This window comes from Ursus americanus, chromosome 25 (genome assembly GCF_024610735.1).
Source record: "Ursus americanus isolate L20-20 chromosome 25, mUrsAme1.1.p, whole genome shotgun sequence".
Taxonomy (NCBI): domain Eukaryota; kingdom Metazoa; phylum Chordata; class Mammalia; order Carnivora; family Ursidae; genus Ursus; species Ursus americanus.
Window position 1 is genome coordinate 9,069,525 of NC_142151.1, and position 21,308 is coordinate 9,090,832.

General features: G+C 51.2%; 1 protein-coding gene across 3 annotated transcripts in view; it reads left to right on the plus strand.

Annotated features, from left to right (window-relative positions):
* CLSTN3 (calsyntenin 3) overlaps window positions 1-21,308 on the plus strand; it is a 28,151-nt gene extending 6,843 nt beyond the window's left edge. For 2 of the 3 annotated variants that reach the window (XM_045781081.2, XM_045781078.2), the window contains exons 5-18: window positions 162-311; window positions 555-740; window positions 1,171-1,452; window positions 2,242-2,393; window positions 4,907-5,069; window positions 5,682-5,738; window positions 6,441-6,598; window positions 6,732-6,880; window positions 11,090-11,316; window positions 11,620-11,790; window positions 12,628-12,773; window positions 12,997-13,132; window positions 19,394-19,596; window positions 19,821-21,308. In XM_045781081.2, the coding sequence (XP_045637037.2) occupies window positions 162-311; window positions 555-740; window positions 1,171-1,452; window positions 2,242-2,393; window positions 4,907-5,069; window positions 5,682-5,738; window positions 6,441-6,598; window positions 6,732-6,880; window positions 11,090-11,316; window positions 11,620-11,790; window positions 12,628-12,773; window positions 12,997-13,132; window positions 19,394-19,596; window positions 19,821-19,961 (2,321 nt within the window). In that variant the 3' untranslated portion in view covers window positions 19,962-21,308. The remainder of the gene's footprint in view (window positions 1-161; window positions 312-554; window positions 741-1,170; window positions 1,453-2,241; window positions 2,394-4,906; window positions 5,070-5,681; window positions 5,739-6,440; window positions 6,599-6,731; window positions 6,881-11,089; window positions 11,317-11,619; window positions 11,791-12,627; window positions 12,774-12,996; window positions 13,133-19,393; window positions 19,597-19,820) is intronic. The other variant, XM_045781079.2, reaches the window with a different exon arrangement.

Genomic DNA, 21,308 nt, shown 5'->3' on the forward strand with positions numbered 1-21,308 from the left:
ACCTCCTTCCCAAGGTAGAGCCTTTCCCCCAGATACCTCCTTCCCAACTTCCTGCTGCCTAATTCATCTGCTGCCCAGTTGACTCATGAGTCTTCACCTTGCCTCCCTAAGCTTTCTCTAGTGTTCCTTACCCTCTTTGTCTCCTTCCACATCCATCCCAGGAAACATTGAGAACACAGAGAAGCTGCAGTACAGTGGCGAGAGGCTCTACAAGTTCACGGTGACGGCTTATGACTGCGGGAAGAAGCGGGCAGCAGATGATGCCGAGGTGGAGATCCAGGTGAAGCCTACCTGTAAACCCAGCTGGCAAGGTGAGGAGCTGCACTCTGACTCATCTTGTGAATTATCTTTCACCTTGGTCTCCCTTCTTGTCCATTCTGACAATAATAGGGCTAGCTTAGGAGCCAGGGGAGAGATATTTGGGGACAGGCTTGCAGCTGTCTACCCTGGCTGTCTACCCAAGAATGTCAGGGGACATGACAAGAACAGAATGGATAAGAGGGGCTGCCTTCCTCTCCTCTCTCTTCACTACCCTCTCCCTTTCCTCTATGCAGGCTGGAACAAAAGGATTGAATATGCACCAGGTGCAGGGAGCTTGGCTTTGTTCCCTGGTATCCGCCTGGAGACCTGTGATGAACCTCTCTGGAATATTCAGGCCACCATAGAGCTACAGACTAGCCATGTGGCCAAGGGCTGTGACCGTGACAACTACTCAGAGCGGGCCCTGCGGAAACTCTGTGGTGGGTGTGCCCTCCCCTCTCCAGACCTCTCCTGAACCCTCCTCTGCCTCTTTCCTAAGACTCTGCCTTATACCTTCCCTTGCCCACCCACAAGTGTACATATCCACAGAGGTTATAGCATGTGGTTAACTCTTGTGGCCCCAAAGCAAATCAGTGTGTCATTGCAAAGATTCATGATCCTAGCACAAGACAGTTACCAGGTACATTGTGGAACAATGGTAGGGAGAAATGAAGAGTTGGAGAATGAGTTAATTAGAGAGCCATTCCTAGAAGAGAGGTCCACCCTCTTGTGTCTTTGAAAGGCCAAAAGAGGCCATGAGATTAACTGTGGGAAATCTCTCCCCTTCAGTTACTCTTGCCCTGGCTGCTTCCAGTTTCCCCATCTGCTGCCTCGCAGCTCTGACACTTGTGCCTTCTGGGGCTTCTGCAGGTGCTGCCCCTGGGGAGGTAGATCTGTTGCCCATGCCCGGCCCCAATGCCAACTGGACGGCGGGACTCTCGGTGCACTACAGCCAGGACAGCAGCCTTATCTACTGGTTCAATGGCACCCAAGCTGTGCAGGTGCCCCTGGGTGGCACAGCTGGGCTGGGCTCTGGACCCCAGGACAGCCTCAGTGACCATTTTACTCTGTCCTTTTGGATGAAGCATGGCGTCACTCCCAACAAGGGCAAGAAGGAAGAGGAAACCATCGTGTGTAACACTGTTCAGAATGGTGAGCCTTCCCCAGGGCACTGGTCTGAGAGTGAGGAAACTGGCTTCTTATCCTGCCTCTGTCACTGCCCAGTTTGTGGCTATGGACAGGTCACTTCCTCTCTCTTCATTTGTAAGATGGCAGTGCTAGGTTTGATGCTCCCTGAAATTGTGTGGCTTACTGCCTGCATCACAGGTTGAGACCCTACTGCTCTCAGAGTACAATGGGACCACTCACTGCCCTTCTCACCTGCATCCCAGGGGGACCACTCACCCAATCCCCCTGCATCCCACCATGTGGTAGGCTACCCCCAGTCTACTCCTATTAAGCCTGTCCACTGCAGTGGAAAAGCATGGATAGTGGTGTGCCCCATTCTTTCTCTCCTGCCCCCTCCCTGCCCGTCCTCCTCTTCAAAGGGCTAGTGGGCTCCATTTCCAAGTCCCCCTCTTTCCTCGACTGCAGTGGCACAGTCGCTCTTGGCTCGGTCTTGTCCTGACCTTTCATTTCTACCACTTCTCCAAGCTCACTTTTCTTGACTTGAAAAGGGTTGTCACCCATGGAGTTTGCATTAACCAAAGGACCAGTAGAAATCTGGGTGGGAGCAGGGAAGACCTGTGGGGACTCTGAACCAGTGTTGCATCTTGGCCAAACAGAATGCTCGAGAAGCCCTAGTGATCACTTGGGCTGAACTCTGTGTGTCAGAGGGCGAGAAAGAGAGGAGACTCTAGGGAATACGGTGGGAGAGCACCTGAGAGTAATGAGAATTCCGCGTTTTCTCCCTCTGGTGCTTTGAACCTGTTCTTGCCTCAGGTCCTGTGTTTGACCCCTGTCTTCGTCCTCTCCCCTCAGAGGACGGCTTCTCTCACTACTCACTGACTGTCCATGGCTGTAGAATTGCCTTCCTCTACTGGCCTTTGCTTGAGAGTGCCCGCCCAGTCAAGTTCCTCTGGAAGCTGGAGCAGGTGAGGCCAGTGCCAGGCTCCTGAGAGAGCTGGGTGGGTGTACCTTACTTCCAGGCAAGGAGGGTCCTGGGGCAGAGGTTGGTATTTTCTGGGTTGCCCTGTATCCCCTTCGTGCTCCATTTTCAGTTCCTGACCATTCTACCCCCAGATTCTCTTGTTCTCCTTTTCTAAGGCTTATCTCCTCAGAAAGCTCTCTGGGATTAAAAGGAAATTGGGAACACATTACTACTAACATCATACCCAACCAAACATCTTTTCTCCTTTGTTTTATTTCATCCCTTTCTTACCTAGAACCTTAACAGTACATATCCCTGACTCTCAAGCAGTTAGCATGTTGTAAGCCAGAAAGTAATTCTGGGGTATGCAGATTGGGGTTGAGTCTGGCCATGGCAACTCACTAGCCATGAAATCTTCCTTGGTATGTCTAAATCTCAGTTTCTTGGCCTATTAAATGGGGCCCTATCTCCCAGGGTTGTTGCAGGATTAAATGATGTGATAGACCTTATAAGTCAGAAGGAATGTTAATTCTCACTACTATTCTCTGTGATTATGAAGGACAAATAAAAATAGACAAGAAAATGTATAAAATCCTCTCTAGAGTGACAGTTGCAGCCTGTGCTTTATTCATTCTCCACGGGGACCAGTGGGGACTAATTTGAGTTCCCATCTCCTTTTATTTTTCTTGCAAGCCCCAGTGGAGTGTCAAGTAAGCAAATAGCGGGAAAAAGGACGTGGAAGAAAGAGAAAGGAAAAGGAAGAGTCTAGAAAATCCACAAATTAGATAATTGAGGGCTGTCTATAAAAGCTTTCGGTTTCTGTGGCACTCTTTAAAAGAGACAGTCTGCCATTTGCTGCTTCTTGATCGAAAGATCAAGATCGAAAGAACAAGATCCCTTGTTGCTAATATTAGTAACATGACTCTGCTTTTCTTTTATTTTCCCTTATTTATTCAACAAATATTTGTTAAATATCAAGTAAGGCTCTACCATTCTGCTTAGTTCTGAGGATACAATGGAGTATAAGATGAAACAAAATCTTTGCCTTCTTCGAGCTTACATTTTAGTTGGAGAGGTAGATTTTTAAAAAGTAAGTCATATACAAACAGTGAATTGTAAAAAATTCTCTGAAAGAACAAGCAGGGGACTGAAGTAGAGGATGGGAGAAGGCGATGGCGGGGGGAGTTCACCTTAGATCAGATATTCAGCGAAGTCCTGATTGAGGTGGAATTTAAGTTTTGTTCTAAAGGATGAGAAACGGGTGAGAAAAAAGTGTTTTAGGTAGTGGGAAGAGCTGATGCAAAAGCCCTGAGGCAAGAAAGCACTCAGCATGTTCCAAGCATGGGAAGAAGGCCAGTTGGGTTAGAATACAGTGAACAAGGGGGAAAGCCTGGGCGTGAGGTTGGAGAGATAGGCAGTGATAAGGTTCTACGGTGGACTTCGTCAGCTGGAGTTCATTTAGATATTGTCCTATGAGAAACAGGAAGCCTTTTGAAGGGTTTAAAGCAGAGAGGTGATCTGATCAGATTTATTTTAAGATGATACCTTTGGCAACTATGGGAGGAGTGTATTGAAGAGATGTAACAGTGGAAGGACCCAGACAAGGCTGTTGCCACGGTAAAGGTTGAGGACTTGACCGATGCATGGCAACGTAGAGAACTGCACAGAAATCTGCAGCTTTGAGCTCTGTTTGGACCTGGGATCAGCAGCCCCGCTAATGGATTGGATGTGGAAGATGAGGGAAAGAGAAGGATCAAAGGTGTCCTGTAGGTCATCCATTGGAGGAACTGGATGGACAGTGGAGTGTTTATGCTGCCTCAGGAAAAGTGAGCGTATTGCGAAGCGGTGTGGACTTTCATCTTACACATGTTAAATTTGAGAGACCTGTGAGACATCCAAGTGGATAGCCCAGCGTTCCAAGGAGAGCTCTGGGCTGGAGATGCAGATTCTGGAGTTATTGGCCTAAATATGGTATCTGAACCCGTGGGAACAGATGAGGGCACTCCTAGGAAGAGCATGTATAGAGAAAAGGGAAAAGGATCAATGTTGAATCTTGAGGCGTTTCAGCACATAGAAACTGATAAGGCAGAGAACTCTCTACCCCTGATACCCCCACCTCCATCTTGACTGATCCTAGGAGAAACCTCCAAGGGGAGCCTCTTTGTTTTATTGTTGGGTGACAAACTTCTCTAGACCTTTCGGTGCCATACGTACATACATTTTCGGGGAAAAATTTATTCACAAAATAGTGTGTTCCTTCTCTTAGGAATGTTTATAGTTTTAGAGATTTGCCTAAAGAGTGGAATTTTGGGTACTTGGTTGGTGCCTGATAGATTTTGGGCAGGGATGTTATTTCTTGAGCTGGGTAGGCAGCAATTCACTAGTAGCCCTGCTGATAGAGCTGGGAATATGAGGGACTGTACCCTGTCTCCCAGCAGAAAGGGCAGAACCTAATGTTAGTTCCCTGAAGATAAATCAACTGAGGGTTCTTGCCCTTATGCTGCTTATTCCCCCCAGGTCTGTGATGATGAGTGGCACCACTATGCTTTGAACCTGGAGTTCCCCACAGTCACACTTTATGCCGATGGCATCTCGTTTGACCCTGCCCTCATCCATGACAATGGTCTCATCCACCCGCCCCGAAGGGAACCTGCTCTCATGATTGGGGCCTGCTGGACTGGTAAGTCCGCTTGAGCTTCTCAATGAAGACACTGAAGTTTGGAGCCCCTAGTGGCTTAGGATTATTGGGGAAGGAGCAAGGGCAGCTTGACTTCATTTATCTTCCTGCAGTTGGACGGGATGACTCAGAGAGACCTCCAGTGGAGGAGATCACAACCCCCCCAGTCCCCTCCCCACCATCTGCAACCTGTTCAACTAGTCATCACGGCAGGCAGCACCAGAATCTCTCTTTGTGTAGCTTTGGCCAGTGCCCATATTGTTCCATCAAAGGGATGATTTCCACAGTACATTCCCTTGCTGGAGGTCAGAGAGTCATCAGTTTTCCTTAAGCTATTTCTTTCATTTTTTTCCTTCTGGGAGCATGGGTGCATGTGTGTGTGTGTGTGTGTGTGTGTGTGTGTGTGTGTGTGTGTGTTACCAGAGCCCTTGTGTTTTCTCAGCAACATATTTGGGGGTTGGTCTCTAGCAGAGGCTGGAGAGATTGAGATGTGACATTGGTGGACAGGTTGCCAGTCCTACACAGGCGGGGACAGAGCAGGGAGGACCTCTTTTTCCTTGCTGCCAGTCTGTCCCCACAAACTTAAACTCATTGCCACTTTTTATTTTCCTCCAGAGGAAAAGAACAAAGAGAAGGAAAAGGGAGGAGACAACAGTACAGACACCACACAAGGTACTCTGTGCGAAAGAACTGGAGACCAGAGAGCTCTCACCTTAACTTTTTGTGCTGTGCTTCCAATTCCATCCCAACCCCAAAACCCAGCCAGCCTTGTAGTTATTGCTACCCACGCCACCAGGGGGCAGAGCCTGCACGAAGTACTGCAAGGGAGGGCTCCCTTGGAGAGGTAAGGCCAGATGGAGCTTGGTGGCATCCTTCTTGCCCACAGAAGGAAGTGGAAGAGTTCTCTTGCTGGCTTTCCACATAGTGGATGGGACTGTGGGAGGCAGGAGGCAGTCCCACGCAGGGAGATCTGGGCATCTGTGAAGCTCCACACGTCCCCCTGGGTCCCCTTGCATGCCCTGTGACCATGCCCTCTTGCCTTCTCCTTTTCCTCCGCCGGCTCTTCTTTCCTCCCTTTGGTCCCACTCCTGTCCTTCCCTTTCTCCCTCTCCTGGGAGCTTTCCTCACTTCTGTTGCTCTGTTTTTCACCCTACTCCTCTCTTGGATTTATTCTATCTCTGGTCTTCCTTTCTGTTTTCTCCAGTCTCCCCCCAGCCTCACTTCCAGGTCTTTTCTTTCCTTTTCATTTGCACATTTCTCCTTCCATGCTCTTCCTCCAGCCTTGTGCCCTTCCTCTCTGCCCCCTTTCCTGCTCCAGCTGCGTCTCCCCTCACCCACTCTCACCTCCTGTCCGCCCCTGTGTTCCTGCCCTAGGAGACCCCTTGCCGATCCACCACTACTTCCACGGCTACCTGGCTGGTTTCAGCGTGCGCTCAGGCCGCCTGGAGAGCCGCGAGGTCATCGAGTGCCTCTATGCATGCCGGGAGGGGCTGGACTATAGGGATTTCGAGAGCCTGGGCAAAGGCATGAAGGTATAGCCCCTTCCTCTAGCCCTGTCCTTCCAGGCATGCGCCCTGCCCCCGAGCCCGGCCCACCCCTCCTCCTCTGCTCCCTTCCTCTCCCGCCTCCCCGTCCTGCTCTCAGCTGTCTGTGTCTGGGGCCCAGGTCCACGTGAACCCCTCGCAGTCCCTGCTCACCCTGGAGGGGGATGATGTGGAGACCTTCAACCATGCCCTGCAGCACGTGGCTTACATGAACACTCTGCGCTTTGCCACGCCTGGCGTCAGGCCCCTGCGCCTCACCACTGCCGTCAAGTGAGTGTTGGGTGGGGGTGGGAGGAAATCACAGAGCAGAGCCAGACAGTGTCAGAACTCCTTGGCCTTAGAGGTCACCCGGGGCTAGGCACACCCCCCTCCCTGTATGGATGGGGCAGATTGGGCCCCCAGAGACCACTGACCTGCTCAGTTGACATAGCAATGTTTGTAGAAGAGCCTGGACTAGACTCAGAGTTAAACAACGGATTCATTCCTGTTTCCGCCAACCACCCTTCTAGGACTTTGGGGTTTTAGTTTTCCCTGTGCCTCTATGCTGATATGTAAAGTGGGACAGACAGGGTACTGTATTGGGAGCTGGGGGATCTGACATTAATTCTGACTCAATACTAATTGCCTGGATGACCTTGAGCAAACAGCTCTAGTTGTTTCACCTACTTTAGTCTTGATTCATCAAGTTCTTGCAAGGTCAAATAGGATGATCTAAATCCAGGCCTTGGCAACCTATGGCTCTGGGGCCAAATCTGGCCTGCTGCCTGTTTTTGTAAATAAAGTTTTATTAGAACACAGCCATTCCCATTCATTTGCATATTAGTTCACACTATGATGGCAGAGCTGAGTAGTTAGGACAGAATCTGTAGGGCCCAAAAGCCAAAAATATATATCATCTGGCCCTGCACAGAAAGTTTGCTGACCTTTGAATTCTAAGTAAATAATTTTGATTCTTTAAAAGAAAAATTGTAAATTATTTCAAGGTGTAAGTATATTAGGTGTTTAAAAATACAGATTAATTGAGAGGTAATGAAAACACAATAGCTATGGACATATTGTCTATTACGGGCTAGCTTTTCACATCAAGCAAATGCTGTAAAGCAGGGATAACAATAGAAGCTTTTTTTTTTTTTTTATAACAATAGACTCTAACTCATGGAATTGGTATGAGAGCTAAATGATACAGTCCAGATCAAACGCCTAGCAGAATGCCTATTCCACCGATGTTCGATGTTCGCTATTACAAGCAGGCATTTTCACCCCCTAGAGTGTTTGTAGGGCAGTTTTTAGGAGATACTGCCATCTAGTGGGCGGATTACACAATGTAGGAGTCAGGATTCCTGAACAATATTCCCTTCTCCCCTGCTCTGCCTCAGTTTCTCCATAAGCGATATGAAGATAAACATTTCTGGGTTGTCCCTGTCCTGGCAAGGGTGGGTTTAAAGAGTAGAGAGGAGAGAGCTCTGAACCTTACAGAGTGACCGCGCGTGATTTTCAGGTCTCACAATTAAGTTCTGCAAGGCCGGGACAGTAGCTTTTGGGAATCGCGCATCTGGCCTGTGGTGTGGTCACGGTGTGGAGCTGAAGGCCACAGGTAGCTGGAGTCACGTGGGCACAGACCAGAGCTGAGTGTGCCCCCTCCCTATGTTCTAGCTGGAACTCTAGTTGTTAAAGGGCAGTCATGCAGTTTTATAGGGTTTAACTCACCAGAAATCAAGCAATTGCCTCATGCCCTTCACCAGGCTCAGGAGCCATGTCAGAAGGGAGGGTGCTGACTTTTGGCTTAGGGTGGGGCTCTGCAAGGGGGGTCCCGTAGGGGAGGAGTTGACCTCCTCTGTGCTGATGGACTCATCTGAATTCCTCCTCTGTCTTTCATGCCCACGCAAGAGGCTTATCCAAGGGCTGGGAACCTAACTTTGGTCTTTTAGTAGGGGGAAGGCATCTTGTTTTCTGTATGAAGTCAAGAAAGAGAGCTCTCATTTTTCCATTTATGGGGCTACCATGGGGTTAGTGCTAACCTAATACTTCCTTGAGGTCATTGGAGAAAATAGAAGGGTGTGTGTGTGTGTGTGTGTGTGCACACCCGTGAAAGAGGGAGAGGCAAGTACCTAACAGAACCTCCCTATCTCTTGTACAAAGCCTTGCCCTAGTCCATGTGGCTTCCCCAGATTCCAGAGTTCAGTTCTTAGAGCTCTGTCCATTTAGAGCCAGATTTATGCAACTATTTGTCAATGCAGATTTTCCCTAAGGTTTTTTTCCTCTCTTTACTGGAAAGCCCATCTAGTTTGTGGCATTAACCACTGAATAAATGGCTACCACATCTTTTTGTCTAACTTTGTCCTTTTCCCTTAGCCCTTGACTTTCTACCTGCTTGCTATAACCTCTATCTAGAAGTTCTGCCAGCACCTCAAACAGACAAGCTGAAGGTGAAATAATGACCTTTGATACCCAAACTAGCCCCTCTCCTGAATTCTCTATTTCTGTGATGGTGTCTCTGTCCTTGGATTCATTCAGGCTTGAGACCTCTGAGTCCTCTCAGATTTCTCCCTGTCTGTCCTCCACACTCCATCAGTTGCCGGGTCACCCTGATCCTGCCTGTGCCAGGTGTCGGGGAATGTGTCTCCTTATTTCCCATTTCTGCTGTTATGGCTCCAGTCCTGGCTCTGATGATCCCTCACCTGGCCTATTGCCATAACCTAACGAGTGGATCCATCTCTAGTATTCTAACTTCAGTTCACCCTCCACCAGAGGCTAGGTTAGTGGTCGTAAATCAGAATTTTCCTCCTATTTCCCCGATGTAGAAGATATCAATGGCCTTCTCTTGGCCAGTGCTCAAAACTGCCCTTAAAGCCCTCACCATCTGACCCCAGCGTTCCTGCCTCATGTTCTTCTCTTCCCCTTGGTATACCCCTCACTGTCCACTCGAGGGTCTACCTTCTGCCTGCTGAAGTCCTACCCTCCCTCAAAGGCAGCTCAGTTGCTACTTCTTTTGACTAGTCCTGTCCTCCCTTGCCAAATGCCCCAGTTCCATCCTAACCAGAAATAACCTCTGCCTCTCTAAACTCTCGTGGGTTTTTGTTTGTTCCACTTACATGATGGTGACTGTGTTTGCCATTGTTTTGAGGTTGTGTGCCATATCTCAGCTCTGGACCAGATCATTAGTGCCTTCGGGTCAGGGCCGGCCCCCTGTTGCCCTTCAGATCTCCTTTGGATTGCTCGCTGCAGTGGGGATGGTTGTTGCAGCCTGTGCTTTCAGGGTCAGCTGACGTCGTTTTCCAAGACGCTTTGATCTGGGCCCCTTGGAATGACCGTGCAGATTCTTAGGTCTCACTCCCTGTGGCACAGGAACTCAGCAGGTTGTGGACATTGGTAACATTAGCGGCTCTGAGTTCATCGTATCTGAGCCCCCTTTTGGCTCCTGTGGTCAAGCTGGGCGCGCTCAGTAACACCCCCTCAGTTAGCACAAGCTTATGGACCATTGGCCCTGCTTCTGAGTTACCAACTGCCTTGTGAGGGCTGCTTGTTCAAGGGGTACTTCTTTATAAATAAATTTGGTGCAAATCCAGGCCCCAAATAGTAGCTGTGGTTCAGAAAGAGTGTGGAAAGAGTGTGACCTTAGAATAAGAAGAACAGGTTTAGACCTCGGCTCTGACACATATTTCTTGTGTGGCCAAGATGCTTGATCATCTTTGGTTTCTTAACCCGAGTCCACAGCACTGAAATAAGGTTGAATAAAATAATATGTGCAAATGCTTCAGAAACTAGCAAGTGTGATGAGAACGCGAGGTGTCATTCTTATTGATCGGCAAAGCGTGGGGCTGGAGGTGACCCTGGGAACACCTTCCCGAGCAGCTGTGCTGTGGGTTGGTTGGCCTGGCTGAGTATTTTAGGAGGTCAGTGAGGCTACGCGGGACCATGGAGGCAGGTCCAAGATTGTCACATTAGCTCACCTACCAAAGTAGTTTTCTCTGATATTGAAGGGAATGAATGGAAGATACACCAAGGAGGAGGACATCCTTGGAGAGGCTCTCCAGCTTTTGTTGTTGAGTATTTTTGGACATGTATCTGCCAGACATTTTGCTGAATACACATTGTAATTTAAATCTCCTGAGTCAAGAACTGTGTATGTGTAAACATTTTCGTAGGTTCAGTTCGTAGAATGGAGTTTGATAGATGTTCCATAATCTTGGGTTAGGGCATTGATGATGTGCTCGGCCATGTATGTCAGGGTCACCTGCTCCGTCCTTGATCCTTTCCCACAGTGGCTTCCTCCCAGGAAAGGCTATCTCCCCTCCAGCTTTGATATGGAGGGGTAGTGGTGCCACTGCAGAGACACTATCCCTCTCTCTCCCCCTTCCCATCCCTGACATGGGGTGCTCTGTTGTAGAGATGGAGGCCTAGAAGGATGAAACAGAGTATGGATTGTAGGGGAGGAGGTGTTGGGGTCACAAGCTGCCTCTCTCCCCTCTTGTCATTTAGGTGCTTCAGTGAAGAATCCTGTGTCTCCATCCCCGAAGTGGAGGGCTACGTGGTGGTTCTTCAGCCTGATGCCCCCCAGATCCTGCTAAGTGGCACTGCTCATTTTGCCCACCCGGCGGTGGACTTTGAGGGACCTGAGGGGATCCCTTTGTTCCCTGATCTTCAAATCACTTGCTCCATTTCTCACCAGGTGGAGGCCAAAAAGTACGAGAGTTGGCAGGGTACAGGTAAGGATGACTCCAGGGAGTGATGTCATCCTGAGAAATGGCCCAAGTCTGGAACCAGAGGGAGGGAGAAAATCTGGGGCTAGACCTGCGAGTGACTGCATCTTGCATTTGCTTGCCTAGAACCATTTACATGAGGACATAGAGCCAGGAGGAGGCCTCTGGGTGTGAGGAAAGTATGGGGAAATGGCATTTTTGAAAATGATGCTGACTACTCTCAGGGGCTGAGCCTGGAAGGGGGGGTGGAGAATGGCCATGAGGTGGGCCCTTTGGCTGTGACCCATATGCTGACTCTCTCCCATCCAGTGACAGACACACGCATGTCAGATGAGATCGTGCACAACCTGGATGGCTGTGAGATTTCCCTGGTGGGGGATGACCTAGACCCCGAGCGGGAAAGCCTGCTCCTGGACATGGCATCCTTGCAGCAGCGAGGGCTGGAGCTCACCAACACGTCCGCCTACCTCACCATCGCCGGTCAGTGGGGACTGAGAGCCTGTCTTCTTTTTCTGTGTGCACCCCTCCCCATGATCAAGTCTCTGGGAATCTCAGGGGGTCCTCCTTCCAGGCCTAGGGATGTGACCAAGTGCCATCTTGCACCTTGCCAGCCTGGAAGCTCCTCTGGTTTCCAGACTGCCACTAGAGGGGCTGTGCTGGGGTTTGGGCTCCCAAGTGGTTCTTTCTCCCTGCTTCTCTCTATACCCTGGCTCCCCTGTTCCTGGTTTCATTCCTTCTGTGGCTCAGTCTTCCCTAATGAGCTTTTAATCTTCTAGCTGTTTGGTCCTAGCTATCTTCTCTATGTCTTCCACTTCTCTGATCTCTTGTACACAGCAGAGCTTTAACTCACATGCCCACATCTTAACGAGTAGTGGTAATGACTTTGTAGCTTGGTAGCCTGCTAGTCTCCGCAGGACCCTCTATAAGGGAGGGTGGGAGAAGATGGTCATAACTGGTTCCCTCCTATTTCCATTCCCTTCCAGAGACTCACCAAGGACTTCTTTATCTTCCACTCTCTCTGTTTCCCTCCTGCTTGCCTCCTCCCTCCGTCTTGCAGGGTGTCCTTATTGCCTTCTCTTCAGCCCTACCCAGAAGCCTCAGAGTTTTTAGAGAAGAGCAGAGCAGGAAATGGGCCCCAATCCCCCTATCCCAGTCAGTCAAAGCTGGGCTAGGCGTGGAGGGGTACACCTCTCAGGAGAACTCAAGTCACACCTCTGCTAAGGAAGTGGGACTAGATAGACCCATGCTGTGGCTGTGTGTGCTATCAGCTGGTCTGAGAGAGAGGGTCCTGCCCTGAGCTGCTTCCTCCTCCCACAGGGGTAGAGAGCATCACTGTGTATGAAGAGATCTTGAGGCAGACTCATTATCGGCTAAGACACGGAGCTGCCCTCTATGCCAGGAAATTCCGGCTGTCCTGCTCAGAAATGAATGGTCGTTACTCCAGCAATGAATTCATCGTGGAGGTATTCAGAGAGTCTCCTTCCCTCCACGGCTCCCCCGCTGTCGAGGAGCCTGGGTGGAGCGGACTGAGACCCAAAGTTGGTGGGAGTGGGCATCAAAGCACGGAGGAGCCACCTGGTGGTGGCAGAGACAAAGATGCTGTGGGTCAGGGTTTGTAGGTGGGCTCTAGCGAAGTGGAGTGGGACCTGCAGAGAAGCGCGTGCCTACTGAGCTCTCCCTCCCCAGGTCAACGTCCTGCACAGCATGAACCAGGTGGCCCACCCCAGCCACATGCTCAGCTCCCAGCAGTTCCTGCACCGTGGTCACCAGCCCCCCCCTGAGATGGCCGGACACAGCCTGGCCAGCTCCCACCGAAACTCCAGTATGTAAGACCACGCCGGGCAAGGCAGGGCGGGGTTGTGGTGGGGAGTGGGCTGGGCACAGGCATCTTCTCCTCCACCACTGGGAGGGGAGGAGGCTGGTGGAGCTATGGTTCTGTTCCCTGTGCTACCTGACTTAACTGACCACTCTGTGCCAATCCCTGTGATCCCTGGACCATTAACTTTCCCTCAGGGAGAATATGAGCCCGTGCCATTCACTGCCGGGGGCACTCATGCCCGGAATCATAAAGTTGGTGTGGGGTTTAGGTGCTTTTGTTGTTCCTGCTGTCCTCCTCCAGCAATATCAAATTAGCCCTGGACCTGGGGATCCTCTGTAGTGAAGCCATCAGGTATTTATGAAGCACCTATTGTGTACTAGCACTGTCCTAAAGTGCTATTAGGAACATAAAAGAATTAGATGATAAATAGTTTCTATCCTCAAGGAGAGAGTTGGTGCTCTTACATGTATTATTATGTACTATCTATAAAGTCATAAGTCTTTGTAAAATAAAGTGTTCAACGAGGTAAAGTACTAAATCTAGATGGAGAGCTGCCCTTCTGAGGAATCTTGTTCCCTAGCCTTGGTCTTTTACCAGCAATGCAGGGTTTAATCCCCAATTTGAGAGTTGCTAAATTGTAGACCAACTAGACACTGCAAGTGTAGAGAAGAAAAATTAACGATGATTCCATTGCAGAGAAGGAGCCATTGTTAACGTTCCAGTTTTTTTCTGTGCCTATTTTTTTTTCTTTTTACAAAGTTGGGATCAAACTATTTTATAACCTGATATTTACACCTAATATTATAAAATGACTTTCTTCCACATTATTAAAATCTGCATAGATGATTCTGACGATGCTGAAAATGGTTTTTGGAATCCCTTTTAGAGTTGCTTTCAAAGCCAATTTATGTGATGCATTTATTTTTATTACATTTTGGATACACCTTGCTTTTGACCCATTTCAGTATTACCCAGTTTCATCAGCCACTTTCATCAGAATTGGCTCTGGATATCATTTGAAGTTTTTAGACATACAACCCACTGTCAGAGGGCCCAGATTTGTCACTTTTGAAAAAAGTCAAAAGGTGTATCTGGGCTCTGAAGGCAATTCCCGAAGGAATTCTGAAAATGCTTCCTTGGAGGAAGTCCATGGTCACCAAACACAACTTTGAAAGTTACAGAGCTCATATCAATACATTTAATAAGAAGAACAGTGAACACATCGATGTGTACTAGGCACCATGCTCGTGGGCTTTTACACATACCAGCTCATTACAAACAACAAATGAGATAGGTACTAGAATTATCCCCTTTAAAAAGGCAAGGGAATGGAAGCCCACAGAGGTTAAGCACTTTATACAAGATCACGCAGCTAGAAAGTGATAAGAGCCAGGATTCAGATCTGGGCAGCAGGATTCCAGAGCCTGTGCACTAACCATTGACTTCCATACCTTCTCCAGGTATGTTTGATGCTTGCTTGTGTTTTCTTTTTTTTCTTTTCTTTTTTCTTTTCTTTTCTTTTCTTTTCTTTTCTTTTCTTTTCTTTTCTTTTCTTTTCTTTTCTTTTCTTTTCTTTTCTTTTCTTTTCTCCTTCCCTTCCCTTCCCTTCCCTTCCCTTCCCTTCCCTTCCCTTCCCTTCCCTTTCCTTTCCTTTCCTTTCCTTTCCTTTCCTTTCCTTTCCTTTCCTTTCCTTTCCTTTCCTTTCCTTTCCTTTCCTTTCCTTTCCTTCCTTTCCCTTCCCTTCCCCTTTCTCCTTCCTTCCTTCCTTCCTTCCTTCCTTCCTTCCTTCCTTCCTTCCTTCCTTCCCTCCTTCCTTCCTTCCTTCCTCTTTCATTACTTTATAGTTGCATCTAATTTGGGGGAGATCCTGAGGACTTCCTAGGGCTTTTTTTGACGGAGGTCAGCTCCCCGGTACCCCCAGGGATTCCGTCCGATTTCCTCCCCTTAAGTGGTGGCCACCACTAGAGTCCCCTGTGTTCCCTTTCCCTGGGGCTGACTCCCTTCTTCCGTGCTCTCTCTGAAAATAACTGCAGGGGCTTCTGTAAGTGCTTTTACTCACTATAACAAAACAGTTGGAGGTAGGAGTGGAGGGAGTAGGGAAGTAGGGGTGAAGAGGAAGCATAATGCGTAACCAAGTTGCAAAGGTTCATAGAAACTTCACACAATCTTTAGAGACTTGTGAGCAAGCTAAACCCGTTCTTGTTAAAAAGACCCTCGGATCCAGCTTCCCACCCCTCCCCCCAGTGATTCCCTAGCTGTTTCTTCAGTTCTTCCCTTGGGAATCATCCCACTCAACCTTGTCTGGGTTGGATACTGGGTCCTGCTACTTTGCATTGACATTACTGCTGGGCCTGGTGAATTCTCAGTCTTTGTTCTCTGCTGGGAGGGAATACCTGTTGTAACTACCCCAGAGCTTCGTGCCCTGAGTGGCCAGTTGTCCCACTGGCCGGCCTGGTAGGCCGTGTTTCTCACCCCTCATCCCCTGAAGCTGCCTGGATGTGCTCCAGGGTGTGTGAGGGTTGCCTTGTTTCACCTCCTCAGAGTGAAACCCAGCCTCCCCGTTCACTGTTCTGAGCTGATGTCTAGGCCAACCAAACTTCCCTCTGAGATTTCAATTGATAGAGGCAGCTTGCTTTTGCTTTCCCCTTATTTTGGCCTGAGTAGGATGCAGAGTTCATAGTTCACCTAAAGCCATTGGAGATGGACATCTCCTGAGCATACCAGGAGATCCACTTCATAAAACCCATCCCATATACCTTCTCTGACTCTTCACAGTGTTCCTTCCGCTCACCTCCCCAGTGTCCAGGAACCCTCCCAACTGCAGGCGTGGTGTTATGGAGTGGTGACTTTGCAATTTCGAATTGCTCCAGCCAGGGGGAAACCGAAGGAGGCATAATCCCCTCCAGTGGGATAGGGGATTCATTTCTCTGAAGCTCCTACGAGTGCCAGAAAAGAGATATCAGTGTGAACTGGGACAGTTAGGGAGGGTTTTATGGTGCAGGTAGAGTCAGAGCTTGGACCTTGAAGGGTAGAAGGGATTTTGGATGAGCAGAAGAGAGAATGAGAATTTGAGAATTGGGGGTGGACAGCTGGTTTGGGATGTTCATGGTTAGGGAGAGAAGGTTGTCCCAGAAGGGAGAGGCAAGATGATAAAGACAATATTTACCTAGTCATCCTGAATTCTGATACACCTTGGATGGGCTGGAGAGTTGTAAAAAGGCTTGGTGCCTAGGTTACTTTACACCCCATACTAGTTAAATCACAATGGAGGTGGGAGCCAGGCATCAGTGGTTTTTAAAGATCTCCAAGTGATTCCAATGTGCAGCAAAGTTTGGGAACTGTTTCCCTGCTTTGTTTCCTACAAGTTTCTGAAGCTTTGCAGGAAGACCTACAACGAAATAGGGTAAGCACAGGGGCACCTGTGTGGCTAAGCATCTGACTCTTGGTCTCAGCTCAGGTCTTGATCTCAGGGTGGTGAGCACATGCTGGACGTGGAGCCTACGTTAAAAAAAAAAAAGGAAATAGGGTAAGCATAGAAAATGAACTAGGGAGTGGGGAGGAAAGGACAATTCTGAAAGAAGAATAAAGTGCAGGTGGATATGAAGTCCATCCATAAAATACACATACTCTGAAATACTTGGGGTTGCCAGAGTGGGCCAGAATTTGGACTCTGAGCTTCCTTGCAGCTTAAGCAAAAGGAGACCTGGGCACTTATGGGAATCGTATGATAAGAGCCAACCAGTATTTCAAGAAAAGTCCTGGGACTGAGAGCAGAAAGAAATTTCTCCTAAGGCTCATCAGAAAGGGGGCACCAAGCAAGACTGTGGACAGGGCTTTCAACAGTGTCCTCACAACCAACTGAAACAAGTTTCTCAGGGGCCATTTGATAAAACACCCCTTCATGTTGGGCATTCAGGTCATTCAAGGCCAGAGTTAACTGCTTGGATCTAATGCAGCAAGAAAGGTTCACTGCACTTTTTATATACTCTTGATTTTTGTCTGTCGCTAATTTAAAAATGCTGCCATCTCGCTGGCTTCCCAGGCTCATTTTAAATTAATTAACTCTACTTGTTTGCCTGCAGATACAGGTCTGCATTTTGTCTTTCTGGGGCCATTTCTTATTCCTGGCAATCAACTTGTCGTTTCCCCCGCCAGGCTAAGCCAGAAACTTCGGCTTGCCATCGCTGTGCTCCTAGAGCAAGTTTGCCAGCTACGGTCTCCTCTATGAGTCAGGGGAGGGTCTCTACTCCTTCTGGAGCCTGGGCTCAGCCACAGGGGCCATCTCTTGGCCGGATTCCTGTTCCTGGATCTTGCCCACTGACACGGAGACCTGGGAGGGACTATTTCCTGTAGATGGTCAGAAAAAGCACCTCTGTCCCCTTCTTCCCTTCTCCCCTATCCCTAGGCAGTTGAGAAATGCTGAGCTAGCCATCTCTGCCCTAGAGCCAGTACCCAGGGAGCCAGCCGGCCCTGTTTAGCAGGATCAGCTCTCATCGACAAGTGGCCCCAAGTGAGCTATGGGTCGGGTCAGGATGGGGACCAACTTGGCAGAGAGCCATCAGGGTGGCCTCAGGGAGGTGCAAGGTTAGCGTGCCTGCTCACGCAGGGCATTCTCCACACTCCTGGCTGGCCCCGGAGCTTGTGGCAGTCTGCAGGTGCTGGTGGCTGGGGAGGAGGGGAACGCAACAGGCTGTGTGCGTGGCTGCCCATGCTGTGTGCCTCTTTATGTTCTGCTCTCTCTCTCAACGTGTGAGCCTTCAAGGCTGTGGGGAAATTCGGGCCTGGGAGATTCGTGTGTGGGCTGTGTGCGTGTATGGGATGCATATATGTAATCATCCCTCCGCCGTGGGACTGTCCGGATCCTGGGCCCCACGAGCCCTCCGTGGTTGGGTGAGCTGCTGTGCACACAAACAGTGAGCAGGGTGTGCTCGCATGTGGGGTGCAGTGACCCAGCTGCCTGTGCGGGCCCTCAGCCTGGGGACCTGGATGTGGGACCGCTGCCTCCACGTGCTGTCGGTGGGGCTGCGGGCTCTCCTGCTTTGTCTGCTCCTGCCGCTCCAGGCTCTGTGTGTGTGTGCGCGACAGGTGGCCAGGGCCATGCTCGCGGCTGCTTGCTCTGTGGCCCGCGCTGCCCGCGTCTGCGCTGTGTACATCCTCCTTCAGGGCGTCGCCTGGTGCGCCCAGCTGGCGGGGAGCTGGGTGACGCTGCAACTATGGCTCTGCTACGCCTTGCTGGAGACCCTCAGACGCCTCCCTTTGCTCCTGCTCTGTGCGCAGGCTGCCAGGTGGCTGGCGTGGGCGGGGGTGCAGGCTGGCAGAGTCCTGGCTCGGGTGCAGGCAGTGGCGGCTCTCGTCCAGCTGTGTGGCCACACGCTTTTCCTGGGCACGTGCTTGTGCATCCACGTCTGCTTGGCCGCCATCAGCTCCAGGGTCCGCGTGCGCGTGCACGCGCCTTTCTCTGTCTCGCTGCCCTTCAGGGTCCGTGCTCCCCTGAGCCGAGGCATTCAAGTGAGGCTGTGGGGCCAGAGGGGTGACGGGGCCGCGGGGGAGGTGGGTATACCTCAGGGGGAGACTTGGGAGGAGCAGGAGCCCCGGATGCCCAGGAGCCCTGAGCCCCCAGGGAGAGGAGAGGTGTCACAGAGCAGGAATGAGCTCAGTCCAGGTGGGTAAGTGAAGGGGCTGCTGCTTGCCCCTGGGGCCTGTCCCCCAGCCTGGGGCGCTAGTATCTCCTTCTGGCTGCCAGGCCAGGCTTGGGGCCTGCTTCGCCTCTTAGGATGCAGGACATTCTCTCCTCTTGCACCATTGTGCCTGTGTGGCTGCCTCTCTCCTCCCCCCCCCCCCCCCGCCCCCAGGCGCCAGGCACCTCTTCCCTAGGCTGAGTGACCCCTTCCTGAGCGGGGAAGGCATGGGCAGAATGACTGTAGGCTCCAATCCTTACACCTGTGTCTGCTGAGAACAGGGTTGCTCATGACAGCATTGGGCAGGGAGCTCTCCTCCCCTGGCCCATGCCCCGCTTGGGACACCCTCTCCCTCTGTCTCTGTCCCTTTGGCCTTAGCAGCTCTTCCCCCCACTTTCCTCCCTATCTCCTGCTCTTCGTCCTCCAGCTTGCACAGGGTATTCCCCCCTTCTGGGCCATCAGGGATCCTGTCTTTTCTTACTCCAGGACTCCCTCTTCCCCTGGGGCCCCCCATCCCCCGCTCCCTGCTGTGCCAAGTCCCTGCGGGGGTGCCTGGCGGTCTCCTCACTGCACGCTGTCCCTGCAGTGGTCCCCAGCGCAGCGACTCTCGTCATTGTGGTGTGTGTGGGCTTCCTGGTGCTTATGGTCATCTTGGGCCTCGTGCGCATCCACTCCCTTCACCGCCGTGTGTCAGGGGCCGGTGGGCCTCCAGAGGCCTCCAGTGACCCCAAGGACCCTGACCTCTTCTGGGATGACTCAGCGCTCACCATTATCGTGAACCCCATGGAGGTGAGTGGCACTGGGAAGTGGGGCAGTCTACAGTCAAGATGCAGCTGGAGCATCTCCATGGCCGGGCCCTGGGCAAAAAGCTCCAGGATGAGCTGCCTTGAGTGGGAAGGAGGAAGGTTTGAGGGTGTGGGGTAAGGGGCCCGAGGGAGCGTGGTCCCCACAGGAGAGGCTCTGGGGTGTGTGTGGACCACTGAGCCCGTGCTCTCTGCTCCCACTTTATCCAGTCCTACCAGAATCGGCAGGCCTGTGTGGCAGGGGCTGCTGATGGCCAGCAGGAGGACGAGGACAGCAGTGACTCAGAGGCAGCGGACTCCCCCAGCAGCAATGAGAGACGCATCATTGAGACCCCTCCACACCGCTACTAAGGCTACACTCCTCCCTGAACAGAGAATTCTGCGCTGGTGAGACAGAGACACCCCCAGAAAAGAGACAAGGACATTCTGAGAGAAGAGACCAATAGAGAGAGAGTTCTTCAGAATGAGTCATCCTTTAATCCCCGAATCCCAATGGGCCCCGCTGGGATCCATCCCCCCTGCCCCCCACCCCCAGCCCACCTCTCTCCTGTGCCTCTGGGCTTCAGTTCCCCAAAAGACTTGGGCTGCCTTCTCTGTCCCCAAGGCAGTGGCCGCTTAGCTTGCCCAGGTCTCTGTCCCCCCACCAGCCATGTGCTGCATGGGGGATGGGGTTGTCACTAGCGGCGGGGGGTGGGATCGAAGGGAACCTTTCCCTACTCTCCTGTCCATGGAGGCCTTCCTTCCCTGGGACTCCCTCAGCTGGGCCTTCACAGCTTCTCTTCTGTCCCCTCCCCTTTCTCTCTTTCCATTTCACTCTGGGGACCCCTGCTTCTTCACCTTGCCCACTCTCCTTCCTTTCCTGTCCTCTTTCCTCTCTTCTCCTTGCCTGAGGTCCTGCAGCCCCTACCCCTTCCAACGTGACCTGGTTGTGGCCAGGTTGTGGGGATGGCAGGCGGAGTGGCGGGGTGGGGGCCCAGGTATTATATATAATGTATATTTTTTCATGTTGCTGTGAGCGCAGCCCCTGTGTTCCGTGTGCAGCTCACAGCCTTGTGTGTGTGTGGCATCGTCATGTCCTGGGGTGGGGGTAGGGGGTTGGGTGTGGTGAGGGAGGGGACACACCCTAGGGTTTTCAAATAAAACAACCAGAAAAAGCTCTGTGAGCCGCCTCCTGCCTGCCCGATCCCCTGTGGGTGTTGTGTAGGTGGCAGGCTTTCCGGTCCCAGGGCCCGTTGGGGTTTTTGAGCGGGGCTGCAGTGAGAGGGCAGGGTGTCAAAGCACCCCCCAGGTAAATCTCCAGAATCCAGGCCACTGGGAATGTGATACTATTGGCCCCACTGCCTTCTTCCTTCAGCACCCCCAAGAAAAGCATAGACGATTCAGGGAGCGCCCGCATGCCTGGGCTTCGGGGGAGACCCTGTCAGCCCCTCCTCGTCTCTTGGAGATTCTGCCTGGAGCTTCTAGCCCGGAAGTCCAGGGCGAGAGGGCAGGCTACCCTACTGTTTGTAACGAGAAAACAGGCTCTGGTTCACGTTCCCCAGGTAGTAAGGAACAGGAAACAGATGGGCTCATTTCAGAAGAGGGAACTGTATTGGGAGCATCCTTCTGGTGCTCTCCCTGTCCCAGAAGTACCAGGGATCCACGTCTTAAGTCCTTTCTGTCCCATGAGGAGCTTGGAGCATCAGTGGTTGTCTGTGA